This window comes from Lepidochelys kempii, chromosome 4 (assembly GCF_965140265.1).
Source record: "Lepidochelys kempii isolate rLepKem1 chromosome 4, rLepKem1.hap2, whole genome shotgun sequence".
NCBI lineage: Eukaryota > Metazoa > Chordata > Testudines > Cheloniidae > Lepidochelys > Lepidochelys kempii.
Genome location: NC_133259.1, coordinates 39,373,788 through 39,392,294, shown reverse-complemented (window position 1 = coordinate 39,392,294; position 18,507 = coordinate 39,373,788). Strand labels below are relative to the sequence as shown.

The 18,507-nt window shown below is 42.1% G+C and overlaps 2 protein-coding genes across 5 annotated transcripts in view; both read left to right on the top strand.

The window, feature by feature from the left end:
• The window catches only part of QRFPR (pyroglutamylated RFamide peptide receptor), an 82,095-nt gene extending 80,116 nt beyond the window's left edge, over nucleotides 1–1,979 (top strand). For 2 of the 4 annotated variants that reach the window (XM_073341023.1, XM_073341020.1), the window contains exon 6: nucleotides 1,879–1,979. In XM_073341023.1, the coding sequence (XP_073197124.1) occupies nucleotides 1,879–1,894 (16 nt within the window). In that variant the 3' untranslated portion in view covers nucleotides 1,895–1,979. The remainder of the gene's footprint in view (nucleotides 1–1,878) is intronic. The other 2 variants (XR_012158544.1, XM_073341017.1) reach the window with 2 other exon arrangements.
• A 3-nt stretch (nucleotides 1,980–1,982) lies between these two features.
• TNIP3 (TNFAIP3 interacting protein 3) overlaps nucleotides 1,983–18,507 on the top strand; it is a 97,766-nt gene continuing 81,241 nt past the window's right edge. The window contains exon 1 of the mRNA XM_073341025.1: nucleotides 1,983–4,647. The gene's annotated coding sequence lies outside the window, so the exon portion shown is untranslated. The remainder of the gene's footprint in view (nucleotides 4,648–18,507) is intronic.

The following is an 18,507-nucleotide window of genomic DNA, read 5'->3' as shown; positions in this document are numbered from 1 at the left end:
TCAAAACTGTTCTCCATATTTCTTAAATGGTACTTTCTTCTTTTAGTCAATGCTACAAAAGAGTTATTGAAGTGAGTTACTGAAGTGAAATAACTTTGATACAATAAACTGGATATGGGTACAAGCTGTAGAAAATGAATTCTGACTTAGAACTAAGCTTGGCTAAAGTGCAGACCCATTAATGGCATATATGGTGAAGTGCATGTGCTGTATACTCTCAGAAAACAGGAAAATATTTGAGTATGAATCACTTTCAATATAAAAACACTGAGTCAGACAATTTACTAAATGAATAAACTTGAGAGTTTGGTTTCTGTGGACATGACTTTCACCTTTCAGTACCATTTTCTTCATTCATGTTAACAAAATTGCTTTTGGGCTTTGATCATGAAAATAAAAATTAGCTTAATACTACATTAGCCCCCAACTAAAACTCAGGGGCCAGATTCTCCACTGGTGTAACTAAACCTTGTTTTACTGACTGCAATGGAGTTGGGCTGGTTTGCATAACACAGCATCTGGTCCGCTGTTCGTACTAAAATTAACTTATGACCTAATTCAGTCCTGGCATGGATGAATTTGACCCATTATGTGTCTTTTTAAAAAAATAAAACACATTCTTAGTTAATAAAGGCTGGCTAGCTTCAAAATAAACTTGTTTTCCTGATGTACTTTTAAAGAACCCCTAATGCAGTGGTACCCACATTTTTTACCTCATTTCCCCCCCCCCCCCAGCTATGGCCGGGAGAGGGGATGCAGCTCTTGGTGCAGGGGAGGTGGATAGGGGTAAGGGGGCCCTGGGTGCGGGGCTGAGAGCCGGGGCCCCGGGTGGAGCTGGGTGGTGCTCCCTCCCTGACCCTTGGGGGGGCTGGCCCTGACCCTTGGGGGGGCTGGCCCAGACCCCATCCACGCCCCCTCCCAATATTCATCATGCCCCACAGTTTGGGGACCTCTGCCCTAATGCTTTCTTTAACATAATTATGGAAAACATGTTTTTCAGGTAGTGAATCTCAACCTTTTTGAGACTTGAAGGCCTAGTCCTTCTAGTTACTCAACTGTTCTCCCCTAAACACAGGAATAATACCTTTTGGCCACTACTTCAAATGACTCAAATCTTGTCCTTTGCTATTTTTGTTGTATAAAGAGCAGAGAGTTTTTTCTAACACTATTAAAGTTTTAACTTCTCTGCCCCGAGTCATTTGACAGATCATTAATTTTCCAGAAGTAAATGAGACAGGTTTGTGTAGGACCAAAATAATACTGGTTCTAAAAGATTGGGTGTCTCTCCAACAGAAGTTGTTCTAATAAAAGATATTAACTCACCCACCTTGTCTCTCTAGACTTCGTAATCAGAATGTAAGAGGTATGCTAGAAATAATAGTCATAGACTTAGTAGATTTCATTTATAATACTGACTTCAGCATTGCTTATGTCCAATAACACATAACATACGTGATAATGTACCCAGTAAGAGCTTAGTATGTAAATAGTAAACTTAATCAGTAAAAAGCTCAGGCAGGCAAACAACTGTTTCCTTTCTGTGTCCTTTCTGATGTGATAAGTGGGCTGAAAAACTTATTCTCATTGAAAGCTCAACTGTAAAAAGTATGTAAAAATGCAAAAGATGTCACAATAACCTATAAAATCAAATGTTGATGGGGAAAAGGTGTGAAAGTGAGACAGGCTAAATTAGTCTAAACAAAAAGGCCTGCAGCTGTAACTCAAGGACTGTTATAATCATGGTTTGTATAATAAGAAAATGTGGGTCCAAAAATTAATGAACCAGAATTGGTGGACAAAAATGAGGGGATGGGACATTCTACCCATCCCTCCCTTGTTTTGGGTCCATAGACTTTTTTTGTTTTTGTTTTTTGAAAGGGGAAGAACCAGATGAAGGCTACTGAAGCGAGCTTCACCATCATGGGTGTCATGCCCACCATATCCTGGGACCATGGATCTTCTTCATTCTGATCCTAAGAGAAACTAATACAACAGTCCTCAAAGGTGTCAGGTACTCTGCGATGAGCAGGCAAAAGGTAGGGGCAATGGCCCTGTTTGTCATCCCAACCCCACCTGGCCCATGGTACTGGCTGGTTACAGGTAAGGTAACAGTATGCCCCATCTTGAGGTTCAGTGCAGTATGAACACATCCCTTTGTTCAGGGATGGTCCAGCAGTAGCTGTGCTTCCAGAAGCACAGTCCCTACCAAAGCTATGTGGCTTTACATTGCTCCCTATTTGTGGCTGTGCCTAAATGGCATCAACTAACTCATAGTCATTTGGGTAAGTCAGGTACAGTGAGACACAGAATGCTTTTCAGAAGCACTATCAGTGCAGCTAGGTAACTGGGAGGGAGATCAAAACTCCATAACCCATGTAGCTGTAACAGTAGATTCAGGATGTAGCAACCTGGAGTTTGGAGGAGCTACCAAGAAGTCAGTCTGTGTGCACATTGCTGGAATGCCAGCTGCAGTTGCAGCATCTCAGTAAATAGTTTTTAATAAAGAGCCAGTTTAGTTTAAGGAACGTGGAGCCCTCACATTATTGTTTAGCACATGGTATATGAACCATGGTGACAGCAGTCATTTTAGTGAGGCCCACAGCAAGGGAAGACAGTATGATTAACAGGCATGGAGGGACACTCACCACCAGGAATGCTGGATTTCCAGATGAAAAACCTTGCACCAGCAGGGAAACGGTGGAAGCAAGAATTAAGTCTGTATACGTATCTGTCCATGGGGGGGTATAAAGATGTGAAAATGAAAGTAATGCTTTTTTTATCATCACATTGTGGGGGGAAAGGATGAGAGATGAGTTAGACACTGTTGCCTGGAGTAATAAAGGTGTTTGAGTATTGTGATCCCAGGCAGAAAGAGATTGTAGACGGATACTGTTACTTCATCCAAATCCAAGAATCAGAAGAGGGAATAGATACTTAAATTACAGAGCTGAGAACTGACATCCACATGTAACTTTGGAGACATTAAAGATAGGATTGTTTGTGCACCATGTCATTCCAGTTCACAGGACAGACTGTTAGAAACAAAACTACCCCTAGAGAGATGCTGCCAAATAGCCAGGGCAGCTCAACTGTCTTGAAGAAAGGATCAAAATAACAGCCACTAGTGCAGAACACGCACAGAGGCTCAAACTAATTAATTTGAAATATCTTCATGTATTACTACTACTCTAAAGTCAGCTGCTCACCTCTGGATACCCCAGCTCTACCACTCAACAGTGATCTATCCAAATTATTTCATTCTGCCAACCCAATAGAAGAGGAATGGCAGGCTGACTTACTGATACCTGTGATCTCACCCTCCCATCTCTCCACAATGAGCTATTTATGGGGGAAGTAGAAGGTTGGGGAGGAAGAAAAGAGGGAATGGAGAAGAGAGAGTGGTAGGTAAACTCCATCTTGCTGAATCTACTGATTTTCCCTCTTCCCCAGCCCCACCCCCATAGAACTAGTAAGATGTAAAAATCACTAATTTTCTTTACTAGTCTATATCTAAATTCAGTATAAATCTCAAACCTAATATGCTAGTACTCCACCTTCTATAGTATGTTTTGTGTGAGGCTCTCAAAGGACTTTGCAAATAGAAATGAACATAATATCCTTGTGCAGTCTCATCTTGTATTGAGGTACAGAAAGGTCACACAACACTTGCCCAAGGTGGCAAGTGGCAGACCAAGGAACTGATCTTGAAACTCCCAATTCTGTGCTCTGACCACTAGAGTGTTCCCTATCAATAGTACAAAATAACTTTTTGCAGTTGTTCAGATGTTTCCTAACCCAATACTCTGGAAACATCACCCAGCTGTATGTTGGAAGCGAAAAGTAGTTACCTAATTACTAATATACTTACAGAAGCTCATTCTTAAACCATAAAGAGTCCCACATTGACACAGCCTACAGCTGAAGCTTCCCACATAGATCGTAACCTCCCTCCCACCTTCACTGTACGTGGGAGTGCATCTTTACTAGAAACAGTAATTACAAAAATGACCTTCATACTTACTGAAATTTGTGGATGGTGTCGCTGACTCATGGATTTGAGCCCAAATATTGGGTAATGGCAAGGTTCTTTAGTATGGCCTTCTCTACCACCTTATGCAACTGCTGCAATGAAAGCCATTTTCATGTCAGAACATCTTATGTGAAATACCTGTCTGGTTAATCTAGGATTTCTTCTATGCCAGAACCTAGGGAGCTCCAAAGACTGTGGAGAGAATCCCTGCCCTAGCTCTCCCCTGGCAAAGGCTGCCACAGCTCATTTAAGTTAGGCATTAGAATGATGGCCAGCTTTATGGGGATGCTTTTGGTTTTAGAATAGCAGAGCTCGTATCTGTTTGAAATAGAAGTTGCTACCTATGTTCTGTAAAGATTTTTTGCCTCCACAAAGAATATTAAGGATCTTCTCTAGCCTTTTTTTATTAGCTGTAAATGCTTTACTTTTATTGTTCATCTGTGTTGTACTTAAATAGGAAATCCCCTTCTCTAACCCACTTGTGATGAGTCAGTGCTGCTGCTCAGTTTGAACTAAAGTTTGAACTATCTCATAAATTGCAATAATTGCTAAATATAATCCTGTTTCTTTGCTTTGGGTGTATTCCGCAACTGGAAAGAGACTTTAGCATTTGTCGGGTAAGTAATTGGTGTTCTCACTAGATTTGTATATTAAGTCTGGGATATTGATTATTGCCTCAAGGAGTTAACAGCTTTATAAGGGTTCAAATAACAATTGGGATTAAAATATTACTCTGAATGTATGTAGCACTTGAATATAAATTTCTGTATAAACATGAATTGTTAATGTATTCCTAGTAATGGTCATCATTATAAGCCAACAAAAGGCACATTTAAAAGCCAAAAATTTTTAAAATATCTAATATTGGCATGGAGCAACTTGCATATTTTTAGTCTCTCCCCACATTTCTCTTGTCCATAAATATGCCTATCATCACCTCTGCAGAACTGCTCCTACAAGCCACCACCTCTTCTCAGAGCTTCCTGCATCATTTTTCCTCCATTTTGATTGCTAACTCCCTTCCCTACAAACTCCCAAAGTCACCCTCTCCAGCATGTGCAGAAAATCAGTGCTTGCTAGAGCTGGTCAGGAATTTTTTGATTGAATGTTTTTTGACTATATACCAATTCATCAAAGCCAAAACTTTTTGCAGAACTGTATCTGTTTCGATTAAACTTTTGTCGGGAATCTCAGTTGCAGGATGGGGGAAAAGAAAGAAACTCCCACCCTAGAATAATCAATATTGTAGTGGTTAGGACACTCATAAGGGATGTGGGATATCTAAGTTCACAGCCCTGCCATGCCTGATTTGGAGCAGGGTTTAAATCTGTCTCCTACATCTGAAGCCAGTGTCTTAACCACCAGGCTACTGGCTATTCTGGGGTTTCTCTGGCCCAATGTGTCCTAAACCAGCAGGCTGCAGAGTCAGTACTAGTCTCTCTCTCTTTGGCCAAATTAACATTTAAATAGTATATAAATTGGAATAAAGGCAAGAGTGAGAGACCCCCACTGCAGGTCAGTGTGTTGACCACTGGGCTACTGGCTATTCTGGGACAAGGAACTCTCTGGCTGTATGTTTTCAAGTTTTCAACATCTGGTTCCAATGCAAGTTTTTCACTAAATGGAAAATCCATTTTTGACAGGCTCTAGTTCAAGCCTTCTCTCACACATGGAGAAGTATAGACACTTCACCGCGATCATTAAACAGCTTCACATGCTCATTGATTTCAAGATTTTTCCCTTCTCATTTGCAAAATTCTCCATGGACCTGCTTGTGACTCTCATCCTCATTTCCTCCATTCATCTACCACCCGCTTCATTTTGTATCATCGGCAGACTTTGCCACCTCACTGTTTACACCTTTTTCTAGATCATTTAGGAATATGTTGAACAGCGCTGGTTCCAATATAGATCTGTGGGGGATCCCGCTACTCATAGGTGCTACTTCCCCTCTGTTCGGTGGGTGCTCGATCCATGCCCCTGCCCCATCCTCACCCTACCCCCTTTCCGTCCTCTTTCCTCAAGTCCTTGCCCCTGCCCTGCCTCTTCTTCACCTCCTCCCCTGAGCGCGCCATGTCCCCACTGCTCCCCCTCCCTCCTGGAAAGTCCTAAGTGCCACCAAACAGCTGTTGGGCAGCAGAGGAGCAGGAAGCGCTGGGAGGGTGGGAGAGGAGCGGAGATGCAGCACACTTGGGGAGGGGGAGAGCTTCGCTGCCAGTGGGTGTGGAGCACCCGCTAATTTTTCCCCGTGGGTGAGCCAGCCCCAGAGAACCCACGGAGTTGGCGCCTATGCTGCTGTTACTTCTCTCTATTGTGAAAACTGAAAGTTTATTCCAGTCCTTTGTTTCCTATCTTTTAACCAGTTACTGATTCATGAGAGAATGTACCCTCTTATCCCACGACTGCTTACTTTGCTTAAGAGCCTTTGGTGAGAGATCTTGTCAAAAGCTTTCGGCAAGTACAAAATACAGTATATACAGTGGGTCACCCTTATCCACCTGTTTTAGACCCTCTCAAGGAATTCTAATAGATTAGTGATGCATTATTTCCTTCTACAAAAGTTGTGTTGGCTCTTCCCCAGCAAATCATGTTCATCTGTGTCTGGTCAATCTGTTCTTTGCCTAATTTCAGTACTAGGAATATTGGTTGAAACTATAGTAAACTGCCCTGTAATTGCCAGGATTGCCTCCGGAGCATTTTTTTTTTTTTAAATCAGTATTATAGTCATCTAATACGGAGGCTGATTTAAGCAATAGGTTACATACCACAGTTAGTAGTTGTGCAACTTAATATTTGAGTTCTTTCAGAACTCTTGGGTGACTTTGTCTTGGTGATTTTATTACTCTTTAATTTATCAATTTGTTTTAAAACCTCCTCTGACACATCAGTCTGGGACAGTTCCTCGGATTTGTAAACTGTAAAAGAATGGCTCAGGTGTAGGAATCTCCATCCCATTCTCCTCACTGATTGTTTGGCAGGGTTTCTGCTTCTGATGTACTAACAAAGCTAACGGCTTTTTTTTTTTTTTGGCCTTTTGTTAGTTGCTCTTCAAATTTCTTTTTTAGCCAGCCTAATTATACCTTTACACCTGACTGGTCAGAGTTTGGTCCTTTCTATTTTCCACAGTAGAATTTGATTTCCAATGTCTAAAAGATGCGTTTTTTGCTTCTAACTGACTCTTTTACACTGTTTAGCCATTGTAGCATGTTTCTGGTCTTCTTACTGATGTTGTTTTGTTTTTATTTGGGGTATAGATTTCATTTGAGTTTCTATTATGGTGTTTTTAAAAGGTTTCCATGCGGTTTTCAGGTATTTCACTACTGTGACTGTTCCTTTTCATTTCCATTTAACTAGCTTCCTCACTTTTGTATAGTTCCCCTTTTTGAAGTTAAATGCGACTATGGTGGGCTTCTTTTGGCTTTTTCCTCAATAATGTTAAATTTAATTACAGTATGGTTGCTATTACCAAGCAGTTCAGCTATAATCACCTCTTGGACCAGATCCTATAAGCCACTTAAGACAAAATCAGGAATTGCCTCTCTCCTTGTATGTTCCAGGACTAGCTGCAGTAGAAGCAGTCATTTGAAAATTCAGCAGCAGACTAAATTATTTTGCATTTACTCTGTAAGGTATATTGGGGTGCAATGTATGTGAAAGACACTGTAGTAAAGCGAGTTGTATCTGCATTCTTTTACTTGTTGAGTTGTGGCAGTGGGAAACGGTGGAACTCAAGTCTACTTAGGTAGGATCCTGGGGTTTAGAACACCCCAAAGTTAGGGCCTGAGTTTAAAAAGAATCCCACTACTGATTTTACAAGCGTATTGGTGCAAAGGAAGTTGTCATTAAAAGCCACAGAGATGTACAACTTCCCATACTCTTTGACTAATCCTTTTTTCTAAAAGAGCATTTTTAAAAAAAATCTGTGACTGCACAGGGGATTTCCTTAGATATATAGATATAGATATTCTTAAGGGGCCTATTATGAACCATAGAAGTCAATGGGTGTTTTGCTTCTGAAGACTTTGCGCTGATAAACACAATCAATATTGGTTGTAAACATGAGAGGCTAGTAAAGACAACAGGCAGTATTACAACAATCCAGATACATGGCACAGCATCTGCATTTGTTTATTTGTAAAGAACCCACTTAATATTTTAAAAACAATTCTAAGGGCATCATCCTGTATGTAGAATGAGCCTGTAACAAGCTAACTTTAAATGCTGTGGATCATTTATTAAGAGAAGCTACACCCAGGCTGCTCATGACCCTGATATTCTGTAACCTACACTCGCTGCTTATCAGCTACTGCATTATTGAGGGGAATTGGTGCCCTCAAGAAAGGAAGCTGCTAAGGATAGGAGCTTCCAGGAAATCTCACCAGATCAAGGAAGCTGGAAGGTGTGCTCCTGTGGGGAGGAGCTCCCAGAGATAGCAGCAGGACAGAAGCCTGTGGAGCTTCAGCTGGCTGGAGGAAGTGGCTGCAGGAAATAAAGTCAGGGCAAGTCTACACAATGGTGCTACATCGGTACAGCTGTGCTGCTGTAGTGCGTCTGCAGGCTTCAAGCTGAAGTCTGAGAAATTTGTGTATAGACAGAAGTGGGGTGGAGGGTTGGGCTCAAGCATGAGTCCGAGTCTGGGCTTATATTGCAGCGTAAACATACTCTGAAACGCTGCAAGGTGGGAAGGTCTCAGGGCCAGGTTCCAGCCTAAGCCTAAGTCTACACTGCTATTTTTAGCCCACAGCCTTAGTCCCATGGGCCCGAGTTAATTGACCCTGGGCTCTGAGACTCGGTTCTATGGATTTTTTTTTTTATTGTCGTGTAGACATACCCTCTGAGGTAGCTGGGTGGGAGTGGGTCTCAACCCCCTGACAATTGGTCTTTATGGTTTTATTTGGTCTGAATAGTCACATGGACATTTCATTTGGGTTCAATCTGTTATTACTTTTGTGTGTTTCATTTTTACAAAGCCCTGAGAGATGCCCTATAAATCAAAATAATTAAATTATGCTGAACAAAATTAAGAAGGTTGTTACCAGATGCTGTTGAGAAGAATTCTGGGTTCTAAGGGAAAGATTACCAGACTACTGTATTTCCTAGTGTAGTTAAATACTGCCTTATAAATAAAATGGATGGATAGATACAGTAATCATTTAAGAGCCTAATTGAGAGAGACTTATTCCTAGTGTGTAAAATAACTTGCAGTACTTAAAAAATATTTTTTGTGGTTTTTAAAGGTCGTGGAAGTATAAAAATCTTTGCTATGCTTTTTAGTACTCCAACCAGTAGTAAAGAAATGGGAGCCCCCTATCCAAAACTCAGTGAATGGTTTTTCCTTACAATGTGCATAAAAATTAATCATTTTACAGCCTATTTTACAGTTCTAAGTATTTATACATTTTTCCTAATTGTTCCCCAGTGCTTAAACACTGCCCCCTGTAGATTTTTTTATTAGTAAAATCTAAAGTTCACATGGGTGCTATTCCCATTAAATGAGGGTCATGTGAGGTGGAAATAAGAGCCAAAGATCAGGAGTTATTTCACTTTTATAGTTCTTTCTAGAGGAAACAGGAGCTTTAAGGCAGTTCTGTCAAAAAATGTACATAGACATTTGAATTTTAGACCAGTTTTCTAGTGAAGAGGAGGAGCTATATTGGAAATACTGCATCTTTTAAATTATTTAACAGCCAGATCTAATGATTGAGAGTTTTCTTATGATGTGGTTTTTAACATTACCACACAGATCTTGTGCAGATATACTGTAATGTTGTAAACTGGTATTATCCTTGATTCAGAAAGAAGGAAAAATAGATTCATATGTATTACCAACAGGGTGGAAGCACTGCTTATTATGGTAATATTAGTGGCTAAGAAGGGAAAGTCTCTAAAGGTTCCACAAAGTCATCTGGCAAAGTCTTAGAGATTACAGTTCTCATCTGAACTTTTGTGGAGAAGCCTGTTTTTTCAGTTTCCTTCCTTCCTTTCCTCTGCTCGCAAATGGCTCCTTTCTTGTTGCTATCCAGCCAACTGCTTCACCAGCAGTCACACAACCTTCCCCAAGTGCTTTCTCCATTCCCATTCCTCTTCTTCAGTCAACTTTACATCCTGTTCAGTGTACTGTCTTCCTACTTCATCCCACTGTCTGCGCCTACATCAGACACCAGACCCTACCTCTTTTCTGCTTTGAGCCTAGGCTCCTGCATTCTGAATTCTGCAGTATTTCCTTTCTCCATTATTGGATGTGTATACACAGGATGATAGTGATAGCAATAGCAGACCGGAGCAACAGCTGGTTCAACCACTTATAACAAGGATATGCCATGTAAGGACACTCAGCATGACATCGTTTGGGCTGTTTTAATGATCTGCCTGTAATAGAACAGGTTCAAAAGCACGGGATCTCTCAAACAAAATAGTACTTTTCTTCTAATACAGACTATTTTGGTAAGGAGTCCCCTGAATTCTTTGTACAGAAATGTTATAGTACTAGTAAGTGCGTAAGGCACAAGAGCAGGTAAAGTGAAATGTGAATGTTTACACTAAGGAAACAATGAGTAGCTGGATTTGGGAGACAAATTATTTCTTTTGGAATTTACTTCCATTTTCTCCTCACCTTTTGTCAATACACTCTAATTTTGGTATGTATTCTGGCCCCAAGTGGATTCATGAGTCTGGACTTGTGTGTTGCAAGGAAAATCTCTGAAAATTACTTAAAATACCTTTTCTTATTGCTAAAGATTTTAAAGTTGCAGACTCAGGGCTTCCCAAGGCTAGAAGCAATGCTGTATCCTGCTGGAAATCTAGCATTCTTGTTTCTTGCTCTGCAGAGACACTAGATAACACTTTAATATGTCAGCAATTTGAAGTGCAGAAAAGTAGTCATGGATACAAGACTGATTTATTTCTCCATCCTGGGTGTAATGTATGTATGTTTGTTTATTGGCAGGAGGTAATTCTATATTTGGGGGCACGAAGAAACATTCTAGAGCTGTGTGGAGAAAGGGAATTCATTTTATGAAGGATTTTGATATTTCAAAATTTGATTTCATTCTGATTTGAAATGAAAACTGAAAATTTCAAAATTCTCAGTGAAAGAGAGTGGAGTCCTAGCTCCTGGGCAATTCGTCTGGCAGGAAGTTCCAGAACCACAGATCCTGAGAACCAAGGGGTTGCCAACTCTGAGGGAGTCTTGCAGGCAGGCTGCTTAGGAGCCAGGCAGGGTCACATTGACCCCATATGCAGTGTTTTCCCCAGGAACTGAAATTAAGCGGGGTGTTCAAATTTACAGGGGAGGAGTCAGGGCCGATGGGAGGTGAAGGTGGGCTGTATGGCACCATAGTAAAAACTGAAAAATGTTTCATGACCATTTTATTAGATTTTTTTTAAATCATCACACAAATTAAAGTTGGCTACTCAAGCCTTCTATGAAATGCTACAACTACATCCTTCTTGGTTTCTTCTTATAATTTTGCACAGCTCTGTTAATGAACTTCTTGAATGCAATGCATTCATCTTTGGTGGCTTCTCTTGTGTCCGGTATTTCCATTCCTTCAACTAATATACTCATTAGTTCATTCACATGATCAGGCAGAAGGCGACTTCTTTCAAAACACAAAATTCTATTCAATGATGAAAAAGAATGTTCAACTGTAGCTGCTGTGACTGGGAGTAGCAAGAGAAGAATTCCTACTTCTTTCAGCCCAGGAAACATAGCATAAAGAAGTAGTCGAGCCACTATTGATGATAAAAAAGAAGTTGAAGTCAAATCTTCATTCATTCATCATATGATATGCCACTCTGTGTTCAAATTCTCTATTCTGTCCTGTTTAATGACCCAAGTGGTTTCAACAGTAGACTTATGAGAGAGAATGGCAATAGTCTTCTCTGAATGTAGTAGCAAAAGTAATCCACCAGGCTCGCTACTTAGATCCATCCCATCTTGGTAGATACTTTCCAAAGCCAGTAATAATGGCTGGAGTAATTTTAAGACAATAGCCAAGGATTGCTCATGAGAAAGCCAGAGGGTTTTCCCAGGTTGGGCTAATTTGAACGTCAGTCCCAGTATATCTTCTATATTTTCCAAGATATTCAGTCTTTTTGGACTTTTGCTGAAAAAAGAATATAATGAAGACATTACATTTATAGCTTTTGTAATGTCTTTTGAAGAGTCTGCAGCTCGTACTAGCGCTAGTTGGAGTAGATGGCCTCTGCAGTGTGTATAGGAGAGACTAGGGTTACACTTTTTTTTCTGAGCAAAGCTTGTGTTCCACCATGTCTTCCAGAGAAGTTTGCAGCTCCATCAAATGCACAAGCAACCATCTGTTTGGGGTCCCACTGACAAGCATTTAACTCTTCTAAGATGTGGGTTGTCACAGATGCAGCCAATGTGTCTTCTATAACTTGAACATCTAGAAATGCATCTACTGGCCTACCACTGACATCAAGATAATGTACACAATGACTTAATACTTGATGACCATTTGCATTGGTGCATTCATCAGCCATGTATGCAAATTTTTTTAATGTGGTGAGAGAGTTCTTCACTTTTTCAACTGTTGAGTCTTTCACTGTTTCACCACATACCTCTAGCCAGTCAGTTGAGTTTCTTTCAGAAAGATAGTGAGTGTTTGCTGGTCTTGTCCAGAACCAGTGTTCAGCTTCAGGATAAACAAGTGACAATGCACTTACCACACACTACAAACTGGAGGCCAATGTTATCTCTTGCTTAAATAGAAAGTGTGATGCCATGGCCATGTTTGTTCACATGAACTGTGTTGTGTAACAGCCTCATTAACACTCACTGGTGTTGTCCTTGGTCAGTGGAGACTCAGAGTTCAGAGGTGCTTTCACATGAGTTCATCTCCCAGGTGGGGGGTAAGAAGACACCTTGTTTGTTCCTCCAGCTGCTCACTGTTCGCTCTGACCACTGTTATTCATTGTGCCACCGTTCACTCCATTGCTCCGTTGCCAATGGCCCTGCGCCGTCACCTTCTGCTGCCACCTGCCACTCTGACCTCTGCAAGTTGGTCTCTGGAGGTTCCACCCAGCTCTCAGTGATTTTAGCTGAGCTCTCAGTGGGGGAACCTCACTGCTAGTGCAGACTGGGCCATCTCTTCCACAGAAACACTGTCCCACAGCAGGTCTAAGCACTTAGACCTGATTCTCAGTGATTTCAGCTGTAGTGGTCACTTAACAAAACAAAGACTGACTATGGAGCCTAATCAGCTCTGTCTTTAAACAGAGGAGAGGGGCAGGTCTAATAGTACTTGTGACTCAGGCAGACCATCAAGCAAAACACCTGCCCCTACCCTCTCTCTTGATGCCGTCAATCAGCCCAGGCTAAGTACAGTTCTACTGCCCTTTACTCATACAATAAGAATAACAACACTTCACTACACCTTCCTCCCCGCACCCCGCATTCAAGTGATTTGTAATCCAACCCCAGCCAAAATCTATCACTTGGGCAATGCAGCTCTGTTTGCTGGATACCTAGGTAGATTAGGTGTGAATGTAAATACAATCTGGTCCTGAAGCCTTTCCCCCCCAGCTCATCACTAGCTGTCAGGGAGAGCTAATTTAGTCTTTGCTTACAAATCATAATTTGAAATTATTAGGTTGGCCAACATCACTGTTATGAATGCACTGACACTGTCATAAACAGCTGTACAAGGAAGCTAGTCTGTTCATACTTTTCAACTCTATTATACTTTTTCAGATACATGTATTTTATCATAACTTTCTATGCTTTTAAAGTATGTATTAATGTTTCAATTTCAATTCAAATTTCCAAACAATCACTAAATTGGCAACACTGCATGTAACTAGTTCACAAAACTGGGAGCGGGGCGGGTGTTGGGGAAATTCAGGAGGGGTAAACACCCCCGGGGGTGTGTGTGTGTAGGGAAATCCCCACCCCATAGCCGGCGAATTATGAGCCTGTGGTGCCCATGCTCCATCAACATTCATGAGGGTGTGCCCAGCTCCACCAATGTTTGGGCTCCAGGCCCCGTGCTTTCGGGGGCCCCGCACTATGGGTCAGCAATGTGGGGCGCTCTCACCTCGAGGGTGGCTCCCCCGCCTCCCCACAAGCAGCTCCCCCAGTCCCTGGAGTCGCTGTGTGCTGCAGAGAGACCCCCCCCCCCAGCACTGACCCAGCTCCCAGCCCATTGGCTGGGAACCCCGGCCAGTGGGAGCTGCAGGGGCTGGTGCCAGAGCTGCTGGGCCATGCCTGCACAGCAGGGAGGGGGAGGGAGCCACAGGCAGAGAGAGCCACCGGAATCTGTCACAGTCAGACACACAGACACAGCCGGGGGGTTGTGGGGACAGATAGATGGAGCTGTGGGGAGGGGAAAGGAGCAGCGATGGGCACTCTGGGGCTGGCATAAAATATACAGTACATAGGGGGCTTCCTGAGGCGGGTATAGCAATACCCCCTGCAGAGCAGACTCGGGCTGTGGCTGGCTCCATCCATCACTTCCCCCCACCCCACAGAGACCCACACAACCCTCTGCCTCTTCCCGAGAAACCGCCAACGGCCCCTGTGCCCCGTCAGCCCTCTCAAGTAATTCAATCTACTCTTCTTTTCCAAGCAGTTTGTGGCTTTTCTTGTAAGAAAACTTACAATTTCTTTGCAAAGAAGTCCATTTATTAGTTTTTTCACTTAAGAAGTATATTTTCTGGTTGTTCATAAGTTCATTTATTTTGTTAACTTGGTTTCATAGGCAATTTAAAAAGTCACTTGAATTGTACCTGCTTTTTTCCATTGGTCCAAAAACACATGGAAGAGGTGCAGATTTTTATTTCTGTGGGCCAAACCACCCTGTGTAGAAATGTAAATGTCAGAGCTAGAATAGCTCTGCAAGGGTAAGGGTCCCTTCAGGAAATTGTCCTCAAGTGATTCATTCTTCTGGGCATTCCATTCTGTTGTTCCCTCCTATAGCGATAGTGATCAGTGTTTCCACCCACGGGGTCTTCTTTCTCTGGAGCTTCTCATGAAGTAAAGTCTGTCATTACAGGTTCTTATCTCTGTAATATATTTAATTTTGATGTATTGTTAATTAATGCACTATGGGACTCCCCTGTAGCCCTCTGTATAAATTGATCCTCTTCTTTCCATATGTTTTGCCTGTAGGGTTTTCTGCAGCCCTAGGGCAGCCAACAATAACCCCTGTGCCTTTGCAATGGAGTGAGGGATGGGGATCATGGGTTCCCTATTTATGTGATTTGCAAGAAGTGTTATCATTACTCAAGGTACCAAAAGTGTTTAAATGATAATTGCCTTGTAAAATCCCAAAGCAAGCTCATTTTCATTTCTCATATCATCTCATATACAGTACACACATTTTCATTAATTATGAGTTGAATTTATTATTATTATTTTATTTATTAGCTAGGTTACTGGGGTTTTTTTTCAGTGTGGCAAAATGTGTGCTATTTTATGGGTTGAGTGATTGAATGACATAATACCCCCCACCTACCGCCAACGTCCATCACTAAGTCCGGTAATTTTGTCAAGTGTTCGTCGCACAACATGGTGGTGCCTACCCCTGCCTTGTGCTTCAGGGGGTCATGGGGTCCAAGGCGGCCTGGGGAGTTAGTGGGGGGCTTGGCACTGGCAGCAGCAAGTGGCCTGGCCTCAGCCCACTCCACTCCACCTCGCTGGCTCCCGGCATTGCTCAGGGGCGGGGGCTTCAGGGAAGAGGTGGAGTGGGGGCGGGGTGGGAAGAGGCGAGGCGGAGCAGGGTTGCTCACTGCTGTCAGCGCCAGGCACCACGCTAACCCCCCAGGCCACCCTGGACCCCGCGTCCCCCTGAAGTGCAGGGACCGGGGCGATTGCCCTGATCCATTCTATGGATGGGACAGATCCACTTGGGCACCACCAAAAATTATAGAAACCTGCCACCCATGATTGACCCCTGGATTCCATCGCAACTTTAGTTATTTCATTCTTAGTTTACAAGTTTGGTGAGTTTGGAGGATGTAGTATGGGAAAGTGGGTGCCTGAAGGCTGGAATCCTTAGGTGGGGCAGAGTTAAGGTTGCAATGCATGGTCTCTGTTTCAGTAATTGAATTAATGGTGAGGTCTGTAGGTCGAGGACTAGAAGGTATCTTAATTTTTCTTTCCCTTCCTTTTGTGTCATGCTTGTTACATGTGTAGCAATCTTAAATTATTTCACAATGACATATTTGTATATTAAGAGTTGTTATAAACTGAAATGTCTGAAGATCTGGGGGGAGAAAATAAGAACTGAATGGAACCTTCATCCACATTTCAAGTAAGTAGTTATAGTCTTTAACTTGCTAGTTTTAAGTAAGGAACAGAACTTCTGATGTGGGTGGGGGCTGCAGAGGAAGTCACCAACAACCTCTCCCCTTCATGTATGGGTGCAGAGTAAGCCAGTGCAGCCCACAAAAAGATTGGCTGGGAGATGCATTGGTTTTAGTACAACTCATAGCAGCCTCTTTTGAGAGGCCTTTATGGAGCCCAAACTGTGGCTTAACATTGTCCTCTTATGGTGGAACTGTGGGTGAAGTCGAAAAGTGGAATCGCCTACCTTCCCTCCCTTGAGGGTGAATCACCATTCTAGTACAGCTGCCTGTGCAAGGACAGCAGGTGTTATTTGCACTCCCTTTTGTCTGGCCCCTGTTCTTTAAAGACCCCAAAATGCCACCATCCGTTTGGTAACTTATGTGAAATATGTTTGTCCCATTCCTAGTAAGCTTGTGTCCATACCACAATTTACACCCTTATGAGCAGTTGCTGTCTCAACATAGTCTGTCATAGGGGTTGTATACTTCTATCTATCAGTGTTGTATCTGAGTGCCTTCACTGCACTATTTGAGCACTTGAGGTCAATAAGAGGATGGCCAGGGAGATTGATGCACTCTCTAGGGCAAGACTAGGGCACATTGGAGAGGCAGTATAGAGAGGCTTCTGCTGTGACTCTTGTGTGGATGGATACAATAGAGGCCTCAGTCCTGCAACAAAGTCTACAAACAGAGACTCTTGGACCCACAGTTATGTCTGTCGAACTCCTTGTAGGCGCCAGGGTCTTCTTGCAGATCCTATTGCAGAATTGGGTCCTAAGACATCAATCTTCAGTACTATTATAAATATTTATATTCAATAATAAAAGTTAAAAACCAAACACATAATTATGCCAACAAATTAAAGTCCATATACTGCATATGCCTGTAATTGTTAAAAGTGCATATGCCAAGGATTATAGAGGGGCATGGTTTCAGAGGCATGGCAGCTGGACTGGCTGTTGCCCACCATTACTTCTTGATTTGGGGCATGTGAATTTGTAAAAAGAGCCAACCTATCTATGATAGAGGCAAGCAGTTCTTTGCAGCATGACAAAAATGGAAGTGTGTGGCAGTAGTTCTCCTCAACCCACTGCAAACGGGAAAGCTGTCGACAGCTTGTATATAACAGTTATGCTGGAGAATGGGAAGCAACAGGCGTCCTTGTTACCGAAGAAAGAATTTTTGATACAAAAAGTGCAGGATCAAAGTTTTAACTTTTCCAGAGCTAAACTGGAAACTTCCTGAGCTGCAAATCCTTCTCCTTCAGCTTCCTTTCCAGAATGCATGGGTCCCAATCTGTTTTTAAACACAATTTTTGAATTGTTCTGTTTTTCTTCCCAATTTCTTTTCCTCATAGTGGTCTCTTCTCCCTACTCTAACACTTAAATTGCAATTAAGTCATTTGCAAGCCACTCAGGATCAAATATTTAAGCTGTTATCTTCAAGCTGTATTAAATTTTCTCTAACTCGTTTCCTTATTTTTCCCTGATGGAAAATCTCCAAACAAAAGGCTCTTCAGTGAGCAGTAAAATAATTTGGATGGCAGACATCCAGTCTGTGCTTTCTGAAGATAAGTGGCTTGGCTATGTCCAAAAAACCATGAAATGTTTTATTGTCCAATTATAGTTTACAGTGGTGTAGCCAAAGGGGTTTTCCTTTTTTAACTATATGGATGGGAGACCCAGGATAGCAAGATGCATATGTGAATTCTGATGGATCCCCACAGCTATTCCCCTTTTAAGTCAGGAGAAAGCGTTCCTCCTTCAGTTTCATGAGTTACTATTCTCTACCTCTGCAAAATGTTTTGCTCTGCCTTCTTTTCTGTGATGAAAATGTTATTACTTTATTATTACCAATGTTTAGAGAAGCTTACAATGAAATAAAGTAATTGTTTGAATCAGGATGGCTGTTAAAACTCAATTTTAATCGGAAGGAAGGAGAATACATTTTCACTTTCTCTTCATAGGACTTAACAAGGCCCATGTTCTGTATTGGGAATTTTAGGGAGAAACTGCTGTTCATGACTGATGCTCAGTGGACGGAATATCTGCTCCTCAGGGCAACCCTTTGTGCATGCATTGTGAAGTGCCTTAGGGTGTGTCTACACTGCAGTGGTAAGCCCAGAGTTCAAACTCAGGCACAGATCTAACCCCCCTTCTGTATACGCA